A 21481-nucleotide genomic window follows, 5' to 3' on the forward strand; every position below is an offset into this window, starting at 1 on the left:
TCTGATGACGTTTATCAGGGGCTCGCAGGACAGGGCAGGGCTTGTTTTCGCAAACCTGAGGCGGGAAAGCAGTCTCACACAAAGGCAGTTAATCATATTGTGACAGGTTTCACAACGGGTTTAGCAGGTAATACTTAAACGCGTCCTGTGACCCTGCCATGCCACAGAAAAACAGGAACTTACAACATCTTTACAATATGTTTGTGAGAGCGGGACAAAGGTTTAGCAACAGGGTGGAGTGGGCTTGCATCCTGTGCCCTTTCAGTAGAGGCACAACATAAATTGCTGTAATTCAAGACAAATTAAGTTAACTGCTACAAGAGGGAGAGAAAGGGCTGAACACCTGTTATCCTTCAGTTTTGGAGTTGCTTCCCTCTGAAAATCATTAACAGATTATCATTCTTTGGAAGCTAGCTCAAACTTGTCACAGATACATTACACCACCAAAGGACAGCATTCAGTTACTAGGCAACGTTCCTAATTTGAGGTAAAGTATTTCTCTTTTCCAGGGCTTTGGGGCCTTAGTCAAAGGAGTCATCTAGAAGTGAAGGAATCTTTTTTGAGTACTGGTTTTTCGGGCTCTGATTTTAGGTTCTCTAAAGTTCTGGGTGACGGCTTGTTTTCTTAACTCGGGAAACTGGATGTTACCTAAAATTACAGCTATGAGGAGGGTGGTTAGGTTTATAGTACAAACACTTATGCCTTTCTTTTGTTAAATAATTTAGTGACCTGCTGTTATTTTCCTTGCCTTCAAAAATAAGCTCTCAAGCCTGTAAGGGCTATTCACAGAAACATCTAAGGACTGGCTGATAAAGGAAATTGAATTACTGCATTAGTACTGCATTGATTAGTACTTCTTAACACAAATTGGGATTGTACATACATTTATTAGTCATGCTGTAGCTCATTCTCAAATCTTTTTGAAATTTATAGAAATTCTAATTTGTTTTGGATAGATACAGGGACAATAAGGAGAGTGTGAATGCTTTAACTGAGTTTAAGGAAATAACTGTTTTATACCCACTAAATGTGGCCATGGTAATGTGTGTTTTTTTTCTTTTCTTTTGGAGACGGAGTCTCACTCTGTCACCCGGGCTGGAGTGCAGTGGCACAATCTCGGCTCACTGAAACCTCCGCCTCCCGGGTTCAGGCGATTCTCCTGCCTCAGCCTCCCGCGTAGCTGGGACTACAGGTGTGTACCACTACGCCCCACTAATTTTTGTATTTTTCTTAGTGACGGGGTTTCATCATGTTGGTTGGCCAGGATGGTCTCAATCTCTTGACCTCGTGATCCACCCGCCTCGGCCTCACAAAGTGCTGGGATTACAGACGTGAGCCACTGTGCCCGGCCACATGTGTGTTGTTAATTACAGAGAAAATAACACTTGTTGCATATGTTAGAATCTTTTTTTTTTTTCCTTTTTGCCGAGATGTAGACTCGCTCTGTCTCCCAGGTTGGAGTGCAGTGGCGTGATCTCAGCTCACTGCAATCTCCACCTCCCGTGTTCAAGCAATTCTTGTGCCTCAGCCTCCTGAGCAGCTGGGTGGTGCGTACCAGCATGCCTGGCTAATTTTTATATTTTTTAGTAGAAATGAGGTTTTGCCATGTTGGCCAGGCTGGTTTCAAACTTCTCACCTCAGGTGATCGGCCTGCCTCGGCCTCCCAAAGTGCTGGGATTACAAGTGTGAGCCACTGTGCCTGGCTTAGAATCTTGATTAAAAGTATTTATCAAGATGATCTCGTGCTAAAGAATAAGGAGGACAGTTTTAAGTATCTTGACATATTTTTCTAGCTTATCACACAGCTTTTCATGAAGATATGACCACTGTGCTTGGCTAATCAAGACCATGTTTGGTTCTATTCCTAGAGCAAAACCAAAACAAAATGTTGTTACCATTACTTCCCTTTCCTGTTCTTGTTTTTCGTGTTAGAGTAACTATCCTTGTCTTGCATCAATCTACTTAACAGCACAAGTGTTAATGGAATACAACAGCCTGATGAATTTTCATTTTGCTCCCTTTGTTTGATTTCCTATCAGAATGCTGATGTTTGCCGTAATGTAGCTGGAATGTTTCTAGTTCCTGAATTAATTTTTTATTTATGCATTTACATCTAGTCTAATTATATTTAATTCTTTTACAGGAATTTTAAACAGCTATCAAGTAAAATGGAATTTATGACAATTAATGGAACAACATTAAGGAATCTGGAAATCCTACAGAATCAGGTCAGGCAACCATGAGGGCTAGTTTATTATAAATGGTTTTGGAAAAAACTTCTGAGTAAGGCAGCAGTCTGTTTTTGGAGATGCAGATGAAAATGTAGTATCTTTAGCTGACTGCACTTTTAATTGATAACTGTAGCACTTTTTGGAGAATGAACTGTACATAATACTTCTCTGGGGTTTTTTTGGGGAATGATAGAGCTGTCCTTTTTAATGACTGAGGGGCATGCTTATCCTGACAATTTCTGTAACGTCATTTCTATATCAAGTAGTTTTTTGGAAAGGCATTGTCACTGAAAATTAATATGAAGTGGATTTTTTTCTTTTTGTCTACTTGGTTATATTTTTTCTATATACCTTTAACTTTTTGTTGAAAAGTTTGTAGTCTTATTTCATTATTCAGGTTATAAAACAGGTTTCTGGGATATTCATTTTGACTGTAAGATTTGTAACATTTTAGTTCACAAACTTTTTTTTTCTTCTTCTTTGAGACGGAGTCTCGCTCTGTCAGCCAGGCTGGATTGAGTGAAGGGACGTGCTACTGGCTCACTGCAACCTCTGCCTCCCGGGTTCAAGTGATTCTTCTGCCTCAGCCTCCCGAGTAGCTGGGATTACAGGCACTCATCACCACGCCTGGCTAATTTTTGTATTTTTAGTAGAGACGGGGTTTTGCTATGTTGGCCAGGCTGGTCTTGAACTCTTGACCTCAGGTGATCCACCTGCCTTGGCCTCCCAAAGTCCTAGGATTATAGGCGTGAGCCAACGCACCCGGCCTCAGTTCACAAACTTTTATTGTTTATTTGTCCTTGTTGATGAATTAGGAAGATAATGGGGAGATTAAAGTTATTGCTTTCATTTATTAAACTATCACTTGGGAAGATGAGATATTGTATTATAAAATTAATGTTATCTTAACAAAGTCATAAAGATAAAAAGCAACCCCACATCATTTGATTAAGTAGTGGAGAATCGTCTGAACCATCTGAGTCAAAGGAGTTAAAATTCTTCAGAAATATTTATTACTGTTGCAAATTAAACACTGAATTTATTCCCCTGACCCCTGAATCTGCATATTACTAACTAGTTTATCTCAATTTCTTCCTGTTCCAGTCTGTTCTAGTATTCTGAGTTCAGATGTGTTTTTGTTCAGTAACATTTTTATCTTGTCATCATCCAAAAGCTGAAAATCTGTCCTGCAGGTCTCTCTCATCAACTCTGTAGCCATCTCCATGATAGGAAATCAGTAATAGGAATAAAGAGACATTTCTTGGCTGAAGAAGTGCTCACAGTCAGCCTGCAGCCAGCCGTGGCATTGTAAGCGTTCCTTGCTTCTGCGCATCTTCCCTGTTCAAATCCTACTACAACAGAGTCAGTTCTGAAATCAAATTCCTAAGGCAGAAATCATCTAGAATCAAAATACCCTTCAAAATTCCTTCCTTTATTGGGGCTTGCACCATTTTAGAAGCAGAAGCTGAGAATTAACATCTTCTGCTTGTCTTTGTACCTCAGCTTCACCCCCACCCACCCCCAACCTTTCCAAGGAGCAATGGAAAGAGGTGCAGGGTAGGAGTTGGGTGTCAGCGAGAACAAAGATATAATAGGACACATGTCTCTCGCACCTCTCTTGTCTGAGCCTGCTTCTCCAGGGGTGTCAAGGAATTGCCCTCCTTACGGGACCCTTTACTCCAGTCAGGCCAGTCAAGCTCTGGTCTCAGGAGTAGTACTGCTCCTGATCTGAACTGCCCTCCTTAGCCTATCCAGCCATCCTCAGAGGAACCTTTGTGACCTTTTACCTTCTCTGTGTTCTCTGCATTGAAATCCTGAGACCTGAGAGCTTATGTCACACCTTTTCTAGTTGATTGCTGGCAGGTGGCATTGTGTCCTAATTATGAGTCTTTTTCCAACTTGGCTGTGTGCACTCTGAGGGCAGGACCATGTCCTTGCTATGTTCAGCACATAGGAGGTACTCTGGAAGTAGCTACTTACAGAGGAGAAGGAAAAAAGACAAGACAAAAAAACCCAACTCAAGTGGAAACAGCCCTTTTAGGTCTCAAGATTTAAATGTCTCAGTGGGCTTTGTAATACTACTGTGAAACCTTGGTTAAAATTAATTATGTCTAGTTAATTGTGATTTTTTTTGTAAGGACCTAAATTTTAAGTTTCTAGGGATTTAGTAAAACAAACTAAAATAAAATCCTTCCTGGGTAAACAACTAGAGTGCAGTGCAGGTTCATATCTATCTCCAGCACCTTGTTCAGTGTTGTCGTGAGAGCGTTGGTTTATAAAATGGTAACTGAAAAACCAAAGGAAAATTAAATCATCTTCACTATATTGCATTTCCCAAGGCAGGAAAGTGTGCTATTATATTTTAAAGATGCTTGAATAAGCATACATTTCAAAATAATCTTCTGAATAATTTATTCTTAGGTAACCAAAAACTACAAACGATCCCTTTTCTGTGTAAAATATCAGTCCTTCATTCTGTATGTATGTATTCATCTGTCAAACATTAAATGAACACCTGTTATAAGCCACATTGTGGTAGGTATATATGACATTTAGAATCGGAGTATATGAAATAACCATTTGGCACAAATAATTGTCTAGTTAATAAAGCTTGTTTTCTGGTCTTTCTTAGACTGATATGAAAACCAAAGGAAGTTTGCTGTGGGTTTTAGACCACACTAAAACTTCATTTGGGAGACGGAAGTTAAAGAAGTGGGTGACCCAGCCACTCCTTAAATTAAGGTAAAGGGAATCCTTTTTGGGGTGTTTAATCTGAAATTATAAAATTGTGAAATGAAAGGCATCTCTTAAAACCAAGGTTACCATTATTTCTAAGAACACAGTTTTAAATTGGGTAACATTTTATTTTATAACTGAGCAATAGACTGGCTGTCTAGTATTACAGGGACTTTTTTCCCCATTCTCGTGAATGAGCCTGCTTGCAGATTGGCAGACATAGGGCATTGTCCAAGGATAGTGAGGAGAGATGCATTTTGTGGAGGACTTTGAAGGCTAGGCTGAGGAGTTGATAGCCAGAGGGAGTTCATTCAGTGATTCTGAGCATGGGGCTGATATGATCAGAGCTGGGCTTGTGTGCAGGAGGGGACTGAGTGGTATTGGTGGTGGGGTCAAGTTAGCAAGTTCAGGGAGAGGTGCCGAGAACCTGAGCTACAGCGGTAACAGCGAGGAGTCCAAAAAAGGGGTTAGGTGTGAAATGCTTAGAAGAGTAAAGTGAGTAAACTTGGAGGTCCCTAAGGGAAGATACTTGAATCCAGTGCCTAACATACAGTGATTTCCAAGGTTGTCTGCATGTTGGAATCACCTGGGATGCGTCACAAAATACTGATGCCTGTGTCCAGCCCCCACAGATTGTGATTTAACTGGTCTCCAGCATGACCAGGGAGTTGAGATTTAAATTTTACCCAGATGATTCTGATAGGCAGATAAATGTGGAGATTCTGACCTAGAACAGTGCCTGGCACTTAGTAGTTTATGTTTATGTTATGTTTATTGAATTAAAACTGTTACTTATTGCACACTTTCTATTTACTGGTGTTTAATACTCAAAATCACCTTCTGAGATAGGTCCTCGAAATGAGGAAACAGATTCAGAGAGCTTCACTAACGTGCTCAGTGTTTCACAGCTGATAGAGATAAATATCAGATTTAAAACCAGCATTGACTCCAGAGACTTTAGCAGGAACAAGCCATTATCCTGAATAGTTACACCTCTGACTAGACCAGAGTGAATATGGTGTGGTGGTGAAGAGAACTGCTATGTGTTGGCTCTGTCAACTGAGTGAGTCACTCCCACTAATCCTCAATGTTCTCACCTTTGACATGGTGGAACACCTCATCACAGCATTGCTGTAAGGAATGAAATTTTGAGCTCTTTATCTCACACCACACAGTACGCTAGGAGCTTTATGAGCATTGTCTCTTTTAAACTGCACAGCAGCTGCACTACGCAGATGCTGTTATTAGCCCCATGTTACTCTGTGATTAATAAATAGTCACTGTCTTCAAGAAAGGATTGCAGATGTTAATGTTGGTCATAGGCTTGAAGACACTGTTTCGGGTTTTGCTGTTGTTTTCTTCTTTTCCTTTTGCAAGTTGTTTTATTTACAGTGTCAACTTTAAAAGGTCACTTAAGTTAACTTAACAATAATCTAGGCAGACATCACTTTACAAAAAAAGAGGGAAAGCTCAAAATGCCGCTTTCTATAGAGAACCCACAGTACAGTTTTATTCAGGGCAAAGAAAAAAGAAACTTGATCGTACTATGAGAAACTCAGCCATAGGTTTGGAATCTGTACTCACACCACACATTCACTGAGGATAATATTCTGCTCACACGATTGATTTGCTGCTGTGTTTCTCTGCTCTTTGTCTGATGTTAACAATTATAAACAGAGCAGGGCAGCTGGTATTTGGAATAATCCTTACAGTGTGACGGCATCAAGGACATTTCACTTCTATTCATACCACTGGTTCTCTTGGCGTACCTGGGTTTCCTCTTCTTCAGTAAAGTCATTTTTGATATTGGAAGTCTTGCAAATCTTCTCAGGACTTTTCTCCTTGATCATACTGGCAACAGTCTGTGTGTAACATCAAGCAAACCTTTGATGTCTAAGTAGTTTGCAGGCAGAGGAAGTACAGAAAGTATTCCTTGATCGACTTTCAGGAATTCTTGGTCCTAAGGAGGGATCTCCTCTGTTCGTTTTCTTTGTTTGCATCATCCTTGGGAGGAGGAGGTCCATTTTTGTGGTGGGTGCACCACCAAATGACCTTTTAAAAATATTGCTACGTTGACATTTGTTAGAGGAGCTGCGTCATTATCTCCATCATCCATTCTCAAGTCTTCCAACATGGTCTTGATAGTCACAGATTGTTTGGCAATTTCCATGTCAAATATCTCCCCATCAGAACTCAGCACCTTAATTGACGGCATGGTGTTCAAGCTTAAGGAGACCACTGGCCAGAGGCTCATGAGAGCAGGGCGGCGTCAGCAAAGAAGAGGGAGGCAGAGGACAAGGACACTCAAGACACTGTTTGGATGACGATAATTACCAAATCTTTTCATATTTAGTGGGTCACTCCGATTTCTTAGCCATAAAGACCTTAAGACATGGGAAACTGGTGAGATAAAGAAGAAATCCTGAAAATGGAAATATTTGCTTTAGTTCAGTATTCTAATGAAATAAGCAGACCTTGGAGAGCAAACGCAGACAAGATGGCTTTCTGTGGACAACAGTGTAAGGGATGCAGCATTGTGGCTGCTAGAAAGGCTGCCTAAACATCTACTACAATTCTTACTGTGGGCCGGGTGCGGTGGCTCAAGCCTGTAATCCCAGCACTTTGGGAGGCCGAGATGGGCGGATCACGAGGTCAGGAGATCGAGACCATCCTGGCTAACATGGTGAAACCCCATCTCTACTAAAAAAAAATACAAAAAACTAGCCAGGCGAGGTGGCGGGTGCCTGTAGTCCCAGCCACTGAGGAGGCTGAGGCAGGAGAATGGCGTAAACCCGGGAGGTGGAGCTTGCAGTGAGCTGAGATCCGGCCACTGCACTCCAGCCTGGGCGACAGAGCAAGACTCCATCTCAAAAAAAAAAAAAACACAATTCTTACTGTGGTTTTGCTTACTTGTTTCAGCAGAGATAGACTCACTAGCAGACTTTTCCATGTAAATTAAAATTTTTTATTTCCAATGTTAAATTTCCTTTCTTTTGTGTACCCAGGATTAATTTGAGATTTTAAATCCACTAGACCATGTTGTCTGTTGTTAAGGGCCGAATCAAGTATCTCTGGGGATCCTACCTTCCCAGAAAGGCAGAGAGAAAATATGCCAGGCATTCAACACTGATGTTTTCAAGTATGAACTTTTCACTGACCTAACATTGATGTTAGCTAAAAACAAACACATGAAACTTTTCTTTGCCCTTTTATTTTAGGTCATGGTTTTTAAACTTTTATCCTCCTAATCTATTAAAATCTATTTCAAAAGAATTCCAGTTTAATTTTAATGGCACTTGCAACTTATTCCAAACAAATACCTGGAGAGAATCTGCTGATTAATCAGTGGCTCAGCTGTATAATTAGTCATGTACCACATGACAGCATTTTGGTCCTTGGGGGAATTGCATATACAGAGGTGTTTTCTCTGTTTAGAAATGTTTAGACACACAAACACTTACCATTGTGTTACAGTAGCCTACAGTATTTAGTAGAGTAACGTGCTGTCCAGGTTTTAGCCTAGGAGCACTATACTGTACCATATAGCCTAGGTGTGCAGTGGGCTATACTATCTAATTTTATGTAACTATATGCTCTGTAATGTCCATAGAATGACAAAATTGCCTAACGATGCATTTTCCAGAATGTATCCCCATCATTTAGTGAGGAGTGATGGTGGTGGTGTTTATACTAACGTAAGTGATTTGCTGATCACATCAGTGGCTCATCCAGACTAATATTCTGTCTCTGACATTGACAGCCAAAGGTAAGTTTAGGGTCTGGTTTTATTCTACAGTGAGATCATAGAACAAATAATGGATGACGAGGGAATTTAGCAAAATAATGCAGATCTCCCCAGGTTCTGCAAGATCCCATTGTTTGTCAGTCATCCATGAATTCTCCTAAATCCTTTAAACTCCTCTTTGTATTTTTGTCTTGTTCTGGCTCTTAAGGGCAAACACATAGTTCATAAGTCTAGGACCAAGCATTCAAGTTTCAGAAGACTTTCTACTGCCATCACCTTTTATTCTATGAAATGGTCTCTTTGGTGCAAAATTTTACTAGTGACTTTTAGGAAGTAAAAATGGTTTTTACTTTATACTTATTGACTGATTCAGAGAGTTCACTTGATTATTGAGGCTAGATTTTACTGTACTGATATCACATTCACTTTTATAAATAGGTTATTTTTTCTTATGTGTTCTCACCTGTATTTTTTATCAGTTCTGCTAATTTTAGGCAAGAAGATTCTTCAATGTAGTTTTTTTTTTTTTTTTTTTTTTAATAAATGAGTGTCACATTGGCATGCCATTATTCTTAAGGCCTTTTAAAATTAAATAGATTATATTGAATTCATTTTTTTGAGGTTCTGTCTTTGGACTTCTTTCAGTTGATACAGTCTTGTCAGTCTTTTGTTTATACACACACACACACACCCCCACACCCACCCATATGTATGTCATTGGTTTTATCAAAAAGCCTGAAAATGCAGATTCTGCTTGTAAATATTGGTGGAGGAGAAAAAAAGAAAACCGTGAGATGAGTCTGTGTACCAGACTCATTGGTGGGATATATGGGATGAGTCTCTAAAATGTTGAGTGAAGCAAAATAATTAGTTTCCAAGGCAGATTTGTTTATCTTAGAGGTATTCTACTTTCAGTAGCATACTATATATTTTAAAAATTAAAATAAATTTAGTTTCTTTCATGAGTACCTCTTCTTATGCCTGTACTTCACATTTTTTAATTTAAAAAATTTATAAAGTTTTATCGTTAATTGACAAATAATTGTATATATTTGCATTAGTCAGGGCTCTCTAGAGAGAGAGGACTAATAGGATAGATGTATATAAGGAGTATTGACTTACATGATCACAAGGTGAAGTCCCATCATAGGCTGTCTGCAAGCTGAGGGGCAAGGAAGCCAGTCCGAATCCCAAAACCTCAAAAGTAGGGAAGCCAACAGTGCAGCCTTCAGTTTGTCGCCAAAGGGCAGAGTCCTGGCAAACCACTGGTAGGTCCAAGAGTCCAAAAACTGAAGAACTGAGAGTCTGATGTTCAAGGGCAGGAAGCATCCAGCATGGGAGAAAGATGGAGGCTGCAAGACTTAGCCAGTCTAGTCCTTCCACGTTTCTCTGCCTGCTTTTATCCTAGCTACACTGGCAGCTGATTAGATGGTGCCCACCCAAATTGAGTGTGGGTCTGCCTCTCCTAGTCCACTAAATGTTAATCTCCTTTGGCAACACCCTCACAGATACACCCAGGAACAATACTTTGCATCCTTCAACCCAATCAAGTTGACACTCAGTATTAACCATCACAACATTTATGGGGTACAATGTGATATTTCATTACATATATACACTATAGAATGATCAAATCAGGCTAATTAATATATCTGTCACCTCAAACATTTATCATTTCTTTTGGTGAGAACATTTAAAATCCTCTTTTAGCTATTTTGACACATATACAATGCATTAACTGTAGTCACCATACTATGCAGTAGATCACCAGAACTTGTTCTTCTTGTCTAAACAAAACTTTGCACCAGTTGACCAGCATCTCCCTTTTCCCCGTCTACCCTCTCCCCAGCCCCTGGTAACCACCAATCTGATCTCTACTTCTATGAGTTTGACTTTATTAGATTTTACATATAAGTGAGATCACACAGTATTTCTCTGTCTGTGCCTGGCTTATTTCATTTTGCGTTATGTCCTCTAGGTTCATCCATATTGTCAAAAATGACAGAATTTCCTGCTTTTTTAAAAGGCTGAATAGTATTCCAAAGTATGTATGTGTGTATGTGTATGTGTGTGTGTGTGTGTGTGCGCGCGCGCGCGTGTATCACGTTTAAAAAATCTGTTCGGTTGGGAGACGGCAGGTTCCCGCCCAGAAGAAGCGACCAAAGCTCCTGAGGACCGGCAACATGGTGCGATCGGGGAATAAGGCAGCTGTTGTGCTGTGTATGGATGTGGGCTTTACCAATGGTAACTCCATTCCTGGTGTAGAATCCCCATTTGAACAAGCAAAGAAGCTGATAACCATGTTTGTCCAGCGACAGGTGTTTGCTGAGAACAAGGATGAGATTGCTTTAGTCCTGTTTGGTACGGATGGCACTGACAATCCCCTTTCTGGTGGGGATCAGTATCAGAACATCACAGTGCACAGACATCTGATGCTACCAGATTTTGATTTGCTGGAGGACATTGAAAGCAAAATCCAACCAGATTCTCAATAGGCTGACTTTCTGGATGCGTTAATCGTGAGCATGGATGTGATTCAACATGAAACTATAGGAAAGAAGTTTGAGAAGAAGCATATTGAAATATTCACTGACCTCAGCAGCCGATTCAGCAAAAGTCAGCTGGATATTATAATTCATAGCTTGAAGAAATGTGACATCTCCCTGCAATTCTTCTTGCCTTTCTCACTTGGCATAGAAGATAGAAGTGGGGACAGAGGAGATGGCACCTTTCGCTTGGGTGGCCATGGGCCCTCCTTTCCACTAAAAGGAATTACCGAACAGCAAAAAGAAGGTCTTGAGATAGTGATAATGGTGATGATATCTTTAGAAGGTGAAGATGGGTTGGATGAAATTTATTCATTCAGTGAGAGTCTTCAAGAAAATTGAGAGGCATTCCATTCACTGGCCCTGCCGACTGACCATTGGCTCCAATTTGTCTATAAGGATTGCAGCCTATAAATCGATTCTACAGGAGAGAGTTAAAAAGACTTGGACAGTTGTGGATGCAAAAACCCTGAAAAAAGAAGATATTCAAAAAGAAACAGTTTATTGCTTAAATGATGATGATGAAACTGAAGTTTTAAAAGAGGATATTATTCAAGGGTTCCGCTATGGAAGTGATATAGTTCCTTTCTCTAAAGTGGATAAGGAACAAATGAAATATAAATCGGAGGGGAAGTGCTTCTCTGTTTTGGGATTTTGTAAATCTTCTCAGGTTCAGAGAAGATTCTTCATGGGAAATCAAGTTCTAAAGGTCTTTGCAGCAAGAGATGATGAGGCGGCAGCAGTTGCACTTTCCTCCCTGATTCATGCTTTGGATGATTTAGACATGGTGGCCATAGTTCGATATGCTTATGACAAAAGAGCTAATCCTCAAGTTGGTGTGGCTTTTCCTCATATCAAGCATGTTTAGCTTGTTTAACACTATGAGTGTTTAGTGTATGTGCAGCTGCCTTTCATGGAAGACTTGCGGCAATACATGTTTTCATCCTTGAAAAACAGTAAGAAATATGCTCCCACTGAGGCACAGTTGAATGCTGTTGATGCTTTGATTGACTCCATGAGCTTGGCAAAGAAAGATGAGAAGACAGACACCCTTGAAGACTTGTTTCCAACCACCAAAATCCCAAATCCTCGATTTCAGAGATTATTTCAGTGTCTGCTGCACAGAGCTTTACATCCCCGGGAGCCTCTACCCCCAATTCAGCAGCATATTTGGAACATGCTGAATCCTCCTGCTGAGGTGACATCGAAAAGTCAGATTCCTCTCTCTAAAATAAAGACCCTTTTTCCTCTGATTGAAGCCAAGAAAAAGGATCAAGTAACTGCTCAGGACATTTTCCAAGACAACCATGAAGATGGACCTACCGCTAAAAAATTAAAGACTGAGCAAGGGGGAGCCCACTTCAGCGTCTCCAGTCGGCTGAAGGCAGTGTCACCTCTGTTGGAAGTGTGAATCCTGCTGAAAACTTCCGTGTTCTAGTGAAACAGAAGAGGGCCAGCTTTGAGGAAGCGAGTAACCAGCTCATAAATCACATCGAACAGTTTTTGGATACTAACGAAACACCATATTTTATGAAGAGCATGGACTGCATCCGAGCCTTCCGGGAAGAAGCCATTAAATTTTCAGAAGAGCAATGCTTTAACAACTTCCTGAAAGCCTTTCGAGAGAAAGTGGAAATTTAACAGTTAAATCATTTCTGGGAAATTGTTGTTCAGGATGGAATTACTCTGATCACCAAAGAGGAAGCCTCTGGAAGTTCTGTCACAGCTGACGAAGCCAAAAAGTTCCTGGCCCCCAAAGACAAACCAAGTGGAGACACAGCAGCTGTGTTTGAAGAAGGTGGTGATGTGGACGATTTATTGGACATGATATAGGTCGTGGATGTATGGGGAATCTAAGAGAGCTGCCATCGCTGTGATGCTGGGAGTTCTAACAAAACAAGTTGGATGCAGCCATTCAAGGGGAGCCAGAAGCTCAAGAAATTCCCAGCAGGTGATTCCGAAGGCGGATCACCTAATTCTCTGTGTAATGAATACACACATATATATTACAAGGGATAATTTAGACCCCATACAAGTTTATAAAGAGTCATTGTTATTTTCTGGTTGGTGTATTATTTCTTCTATGGTCTTACTGATCTTTGTATATTACATACATGCTTTGAAGTTTCTGGAAAGTAGTTATCTTCTTGACCTAGTATATTGGTGACAATTGCAGCCCTTGTGATGTGATTAGTGTCTCATGTGGAACCATGGCATCGTTATTGATGAGTTTCTTAACCCTTTCCAGAGTCCTCCTTTGCCTGATCCTCCAACAGCTGTCACAACTTATGTTGAGCAAGCAATAGCATTTGCTTCCTCCCAACAAGCAGCTGGGTTAGGAAAACCATGGGTAACGACGGACTCACTTCTCTTTTTAGTTGAGGCCCCATAGTTACCACATTACTCTGGCTCTATATATAGGTGGTTTTCTTTAAGTGGGATGGGAAGGGGAGCACAATTTCCCTTCATACTCCTTTTAAGCAGTGAGTTATGATGGTGGTCTCATGAAGAAAAGACCTTCTTTTGGCCCAGTCTCTGCCATATTGGTAAACCTTTAAAAACTCAAAAACTGAGAAATTTACTACAATAGTTAGAATTGTATCACTTTACGATTCTCTACTTGCAAGCCTCAAAGAGAGAAAGTTTCGTTATATTAAAACACTTAGGTAACTTTTTAATCTTTCCCATTTCTACTTAAGTCAGCTTTCATCTTTCTGGATGATGTCTCCTTTACTAAATAAGAAAATAACAAAGCCCTTACTCTCTTTTTTTCTTGTCCTCATTCTTGCCTTGAGTTCCAGTTCCTCTTTGCTTGGTGTACAGACTACTTGGTGCCCAATCACCTCTGTCTTCAGCACCCTCTTAAGTGGTCGCTAATACACTATTTTGTACATATAACATTAAAGGCATAAATGACTCAAAAAAAAAAAATCTGTTCATCTATTGGTGGACGCTTTGGTTGTTTCCATATCTTGAGAATTGTGAATAATGTGGCAGTGAACATAGGGAGTACAGATATCTCTTCAACATACTGATTTCAATTCCTTTGGATATATACCCAGAAGTGTAATTGCTGGATCATATGGTAATTCTATTTTTAGTTTTTTGAGGAACTTCCATACTGTTTTACAAAGTGACTGTACTGATTTATAATACCACCAGCAGTGGACAAGGGTTCCCTTTTCTCCACATCTTTACCCATACTTGATATCTTTCATCTTTTTTAATAATAACTAATCTGAAAGGAGTGAGGTGACATCTCATTGTGGTTTTAATTAGCATTTCTCTGATTGGAGATGTTGAGCATTGTTTCATTCATCTATTGGTATGTATATGCCAATATGAAACATTTATCATTGTTTCATTTATCATCTGTATATCTTTTGAAAAATGTCTATTCAGATCTTTTGCCCAGGAATCAGACAGGTACACTCGCTGTTCAGCAATATTCTATCTTGTGCAACCTCTGCTGCTGATACCCAGGCAAACAGGGTCTGGAGTGGACCTCAAGCAATCTCCAACAGACCTATAGCTGAGGGTCCTGACTGTCAGAAGGAAAACTATCAAACAGGAAGGACACCTATACCAAAACCCCATCAGTACGTCACCATCATCAAAGACCAGAGACAGATAAAACCACAAAGATGGGGAAAAAGCAGGGCAGAAAAGCTGGAAATTCAAAAAATAAGAGCGCATCTCCTCCTGCAAAGGAGCACAGCCCATCGCCAGCAACGGATCAAAGCTGGTCAGAGAATGATTTTGATGAGATGAGAGAAGAAGGCTTCAGTCCATCAAACCTCTCAGAGCTAAAGAAGGAATTACGTACCCAGCGCAAAGAAACTAAAAATCTTGAAAAAAGAGTGGAAGAATTGACAGCTAGACTAATTAATGCAGAGAAGGTCATAAACGAAATGACAGAGATGAAAACCATGACACGAGAAATACGTGACAAATGCACAAGCTTCAGTAACCGACTCGATCAACTGGAAGAAAGAGTATCAGCGATGGAGGATCAAATGAATGAAATGAAGTGAGAAGAGAAGCCAAAAGAAAAAAGAAGAAAAAGAAATGAACAAAGCCTGCAAGAAGTATGGGATTATGTCAAAAGACCAAATCTACGTCTGATTGGGGTGCCTGAAAGTGAGGGGGAAAATGGAACCAAATTGGAAAACACTCTACAGGATATCATCCAGGAGAACTTCCCCAACCTAGCAGGGCAGGCCAACATTCAAATTCAGGAAATACAGAGAACGCCACAAAGATACTCCTCCAGAAGAGCAACTCCAAGACACATAATTGCCAGATTCACCAAAGTTGAAATGAAGGAAAAAATCTTAAGGGCAGCCAGAGAGAAAGGTCGGGTTCCCCACAAAGGGAAGCCCATCAGACTGACAGCAGATCTCTCGGCAGAAACTCTACAAGCCAGAAGAGAGTGGGGGCCGATATTCAACGTTCTTAAAGAAAAGAATTTTCAACCCAGAATTTCATATCCAGCCAAACTAAGTTTCATAAGTGAAGGAGAAATAAAAGTCTTTACAGATAAGCAAATGCTTAGAGATTTTGTCACCACCAGGCCTGCCTTACAAGAGACCCTGAAGGAAGCCCTAAACATGGAAAGGAACAACCGGTACCAGCCATTGCAAAAACATGCCAAAATGTAAAGACCATGGAGCCTAGGAAGAAACTGCATCAACTAATGAGCAAAATAACCAGTTAATATCATAATGGCAGGATCAAGTTCACACATAACAATATTAACCTTAAATGTAAATGGACTAAATGCTCCAATTAAAAGACACAGACTGGCAAACTGGATAAAGAGTCAAGACCCATCAGTCTGCTGTCTTCAGGAGACCCATCTCACATGCAGAGACATACATAGGCTCAAAATAAAGGGATGGAGGAAGATCTACCAAGGAAATGGAGAACAAAAAAAAGCAGGGGTTGCAATCCTAGTCTCAGATAAAACAGACTTTAAACCATCAAAGATTAAAGGAGACAAAGAAGGCCATTACATAATGGTAAAGGGATCAATTCAACAGGAAGAGCTAAGTATCCTAAATATATATGCACCCAATACAGGAGCACCCAGATTCATAAAGCAAGTCCTTAGAGACTTACAAAGAGACTTAGACTCCCATACAATAATAATGGGAGACTTCAACACTCCACTGTCAACATTAGACAGATCAACGAGACAGAAAGTTAACAAGGATATCCAGGAATTGAACTCATCTCTGCACCAAGCGGACCTAATAGACATCTATAGAACTCTCCACCCCAAGTCAACAGAATATACATTCTTCTCAGCACCACATCACACTTATTCCAAAATTGACCACATAATTGGAAGTAAAGCACTCCTCAGCAAATGTAAAAGAACAGAAATTATAACAAACTGTCTCTCTGACCACAGTGCAATCAAACTAGAACTCAGGACTAAGAAATTCAATCAAAACCGCTCAACTACATGGAAACTGAACAACCTGCTCCTGAGTGACTACTGGGTACATAACGAAATGAAAGCAGAAATAAAGATGTTCTTTGAAACCAATGAGAACAAAGATACAACATACCAGAATCTCTGGGACACATTTAAAGCAGTGAGTAGAGGGAAATTTATAGCACTAAGTGCCCACAAAAGAAAGCAGGAAAGATCTAAAATTGACACTCTAACATCACAATTAAACGAACTAGAGAGGCAAGAGCAAACACATTCAAAAGCTAGCAGAAGGCAAGAAATAACTAAGATCAGAGCAGAACTGAAGGAGATAGAGACACAAAAAACCCTCCAAAAAATCAATGAATCCAGGAGTTGGTTTTTTGAAAAGATCAACAAAATTGACAGACAGACCGCTAGCAAGGCTAATAAAGAAGAAAAGAGAGAGGAATCAAATAGACGCAATAAAAAATGATAAAGGGGATATCACCACCGACCCCACAGAAATACAAACTACCATCAGAGAATACTATAAACACCTCTACGCAAATCAACTAGAAAATCTAGAAGAAATGGATAATTTCCTGGACACGTACACTCTTCCAAGACTAAACCAGGAAGAAGTTGAATCCCTGAATAGACCAATAGCAGCCTCTGAAATTGAGGCAACAATTAATAGCCTACCCACCAAAAAAAGCCCAGGACCAGATGGATTCACAGCTGAATTCTACCAGAGGTACAAGGAGGAGCTGGTACCATTCCTTCTGAAACTATTCCAATCAATAGAAAAAGAGGGAATCCTCCCTAACTCATTTTATGAGGCCAACATCATCCTGATACCAAAGCCTGGCAGAGACACAACAAAAAAAGAGAATTTTAGACCAATCTCCCTGATGAACATCGATGCAAAAATCCTCAATAAAATACTGGCAAACCGGATTCAGCAGCACATCAAAAAGCTTATCCACCATGATCAAGTGGGCTTCATCCCTGGGATGCAAGGCTGGTTCAACATTTGCAAATCAATCAACGTAATCCAGCATATCAACAGAACCAAAGACAAGAACCACATGATTATCTCAATAGATGCAGAAAAGGCTTTTGACAAAATTCAACAGCCCTTCATGCTAAAAACGCTCAACAAATTCGGTATTGATGGAACGTACCTCAAAATAATAAGAGCTATTTATGACAAACCCACAGCTAATATCATACTGAATGGGCAAAAACTGGAAGCATTCCCTTTGAAAACTGGCACAAGACAGGGATGCCCTCTCTCACCACTCCTATTCAACATAGTGTTGGAAGTTCTGGCTAGGGCAATCAGGCAAGGGAAAGAAATCAAGGGTATTCAGTTAGGAAAAGAAGAAGTCAAATTGTCCCTGTTTGCAGATGACATGATTGTATATTTAGAAAACCCCATCGTCTCAGCCCAAAATCTTCTTAAGCTGATAAGCAACTTCAGCAAAGTCTCAGGATACAAAATTAATGTGCAAAAATCACAAGCATTCTTATACACCAGTAACAGACAAGCAGAGAGCCAAATCAGGAATGAACTTCCATTCACAATTGCTTCAAAGAGAATAAAATACCTAGGAATCCAACTTACAAGGGATGTAAAGGACCTCTTCAAGGAGAACTACAAACCACTGCTCAGTGAAATCAAAGAGGACACAAACAAATGGAAGAACATACCTTGCTCATGGATAGGAAGAATCAATATCGTGAAAATGGCCATACTGCCCAAGGTTATTTATAGATTCAATGCCATCCCCATCAAGCTACCAATAAGTTTCTTCACCGAATTGGAAAAAACTGCTTTAAAGTTCATATGGAACCAAAAAAGAGCCCGCATTGCCAAGACAATCCTAAGTCAAAAGGACAAAGCCGGAGGTGTCACGCTACCTGACTTCAAACTATACTACAAGGCTACAGTAACCAAAACAGCATGGTACTGGTACCAAAACAGAGATATAGACCAATGGAACAGAACGGAGCCCTCAGAAGTAATGCCACACATCTACAACCATCTGATCTTTGACAAACCTGACAAAAACAAGAAATGGGGAAAGGATTCCCTATTTAATAAATGGTGCTGGGAAAATTGGCTAGCCATAAGTAGAAAGCTGAAACTGGATCCTTTCCTTACTCCTTATACGAAGATTAATTCAAGATGGATTAGAGACTTAAATGTTAGACCTAATACCATAAAAACCCTAGAAGAAAATCTAGGTAGTACCATTCAGGACATAGGCATGGGCAAGGACTTCATGTCTAAAACACCAAAAGCAACGGCAGCAAAAGCCAAAATCGACAAATGGGATCTAATTAAACTAAAGAGCTTCTGCACAGCAATAGAAACTACCATCAGAGTGAACAGGCAACCTACAGAATGGGAGAAAATTTTTGCAATCTATTCATCTGACAAAGGGCTAATTTCCAGAATCTACAAAGAACTCAAACAAATATACAAGAAAAAAACAAACAACCCCATCCAAAAGTGGGGAAAGGATATGAACAGACATTTCTCAAAAGAAGAGATTCATACAGCCAACAGACACATGAAAAAATGCTCATCATCACTGGCCATCAGAGAAATGCAAATCAAAACCACCATGAGATACCATCTCACACCAGTTAGAATGGCAATCATTAAAAAATCAGGAAACAACAGGTGTTGGAGAGGATGTGGAGAAATAGGAACACTTTTACACTGTTGGTGGGATTGTAAACTAGTTCAACCATTATGGAAAACAGTATGGCGATTCCTCAAGGATCTAGAACTAGATGTACCATATGACCCAGCCATCCCACTACTGGGTATATACCCAAAGGATTATAAATTATGCTACTACAAAGACACATGCACACGTATGTTTATTGTGGCACTATTCACAATAGCAAAGACTTGGAATCAACCCAAATGTCCATCAGTGACAGACTGGATTAAGAAAATGTGGCACATATACACCATGGAATACTATGCAGCCATAAAAAAGGATGAGTTTGCGTCCTTTGTAGGGACATGGATGCAGCTGGAAACCATCATTCTTAGCAAACTATCACAAGAAGAGAAAACCAAACACCGCATGTTCTCACTCATAGGTGGGAACTGAACAATGAGCTCACTTGGACTCGGGAAGGGGAACATCACACACTGGGGCCTATCATGGGGAGGGGGGATGGGGGAGGGATTGCATTGGGGAGTTATACCTGATATAAATGATGAATTGATGGGTGCTGATGAGTTGATGGGTGCAGCACACTAACATGGCACATGTATACATATGTAACAAACCTGCACGTTATGCACATGTACCCTAGAACTTAAAGTATAATAAAAAAAATTAAATTAAAAAAAAATTAAAGCAAGAACAAACATCATATTTATGGTGAAGCTTGGGTGGAAGAGTGGTGAAATCATTAATGCTTTATGAAAAGTTTCATAAGACCTCAAAATTAACATCACATATCTACAACCATCTGATTTTCGACAAACCTGATACAAACAAGCAATGGGGAAAGGGTTCTCTGTATGATAAATGTTGTTAGGAAGACTAGTTAGCCGGAGACTAAACGTCCAAGATCAAAGGCATCAGTAGGGTTGGTTCCTTGTGAGGCCTATCAGGGAGAATCTATTCCAGTCCTCTCTCCTAGCTGCTGGTGGTGTGCTGGCACTCTTTGGCGTTCCTTGGCTTGTGGATATAGCTCCTTGATCTTTGCCTTCATGGTTAAATGGTGTGCTTGCTGTATGTATGTCTCTTCACACAGTGTTTTTTAATACGGACATGGTCATACTGGATTAGGGGTCTACCCTACTGCAGAATGACCTCATCTTAATAATTCCATCTACAATGACCCTATTTCCAAATAAGATAACATTTTGAGGTAGTGGGGTAAGGACTTCAGCGTATCTTTTTGGGGGTACACAATTCAACCCAAAACAAATAGGCCCACTATTTCCAAATTTTCTTCCTTTTGGCACAAGTAGACTTATTGTACCCATCTCTTTACTAGAAAGAAGTGTTTTGATTATTATTTAAATGTTTTGCACATCTATTCAACATCTGATTGAGGTTGTAGAAAACCATTGAATTTTGTAAAATTGCCAATCTTGTGCAATTTTGTGTTTGTAGTACAGTTCTCTGAAAAGTTATTCTCTTATCTTTGACAAATATCCTGGACAGTATCTGTCCAGGTGAAGATATGTATGCGAAGTGTTAGATTAATTTTAGAGATGAAAAAGAAACGTTTATATATATTTAAAAATAAAGGAAAATGCCTAGGAAGAAAGGAGCAGAGGTCTGAATCTAAGATTCGAAGAGAGAAAAGTAGCCAAGGTGGAATGGGAGAAGAGCTGAGGTCTAAGAGGTAAGACGTGTTCTCTGGGAACATGTCTTTGTACAGGACAAGCAGAGGACTTAAAGCTCTGAGGGATCAAGGGAGTAGAAAGAAAATGTCAGGCTAGTGAACTAATCTGTAACTGTGCTTTATTTTTTATCTGTATTTTTTTCAACTATCTTCAGAGATAGTGATTCTATTTTAGAGATAAGAAAAACTAAGTCTCAATTTTTTCCAAGATCATCCAGCCAAGCACGTAGGGACCCTTTTGAAAGCATAGCTTTGGAGTTAATGATACTTCAGCTTGAGTTCTGATTCCCTTTTGTCACTTTGGAGAAGTTATGAATTTGTATATACCTCAGTTTCTTCATCTGTAAAATGGGAATTAACTACCTACCTCATTGTGTTGTTGTGAGGACCAAATGAGACAGTGTATGTAAAA

The 21481-nt window shown here is 39.9% G+C and overlaps 1 protein-coding gene and 2 pseudogenes across 3 annotated transcripts in view; 2 read left to right on the forward strand and 1 right to left on the reverse strand.

Annotated features, from left to right (window-relative positions):
* The window catches only part of MSH3 (mutS homolog 3), a 230807-nt gene that overhangs the window by 84130 nt on the left and 125196 nt on the right, over positions 1-21481 (forward strand). For both annotated transcript variants that reach the window (XM_023214955.2, XM_023214956.2), the window contains exons 11-12: positions 2144-2228; positions 4864-4973. In XM_023214955.2, coding sequence (XP_023070723.2) covers positions 2144-2228; positions 4864-4973 — 195 coding nt within the window. The remainder of the gene's footprint in view (positions 1-2143; positions 2229-4863; positions 4974-21481) is intronic.
* LOC111544444 lies at positions 6707-7182 on the reverse strand (annotated as a pseudogene).
* Positions 10879-13314, forward strand: LOC111544442 (annotated as a pseudogene). The gene has a single exon (XR_002732161.3). The product of XR_002732161.3 is annotated as an X-ray repair cross-complementing protein 5 pseudogene (transcript).

This window comes from Piliocolobus tephrosceles, chromosome 4, assembly GCF_002776525.5.
Source record: "Piliocolobus tephrosceles isolate RC106 chromosome 4, ASM277652v3, whole genome shotgun sequence".
Taxonomy (NCBI): Eukaryota; Metazoa; Chordata; class Mammalia; order Primates; family Cercopithecidae; genus Piliocolobus; species Piliocolobus tephrosceles.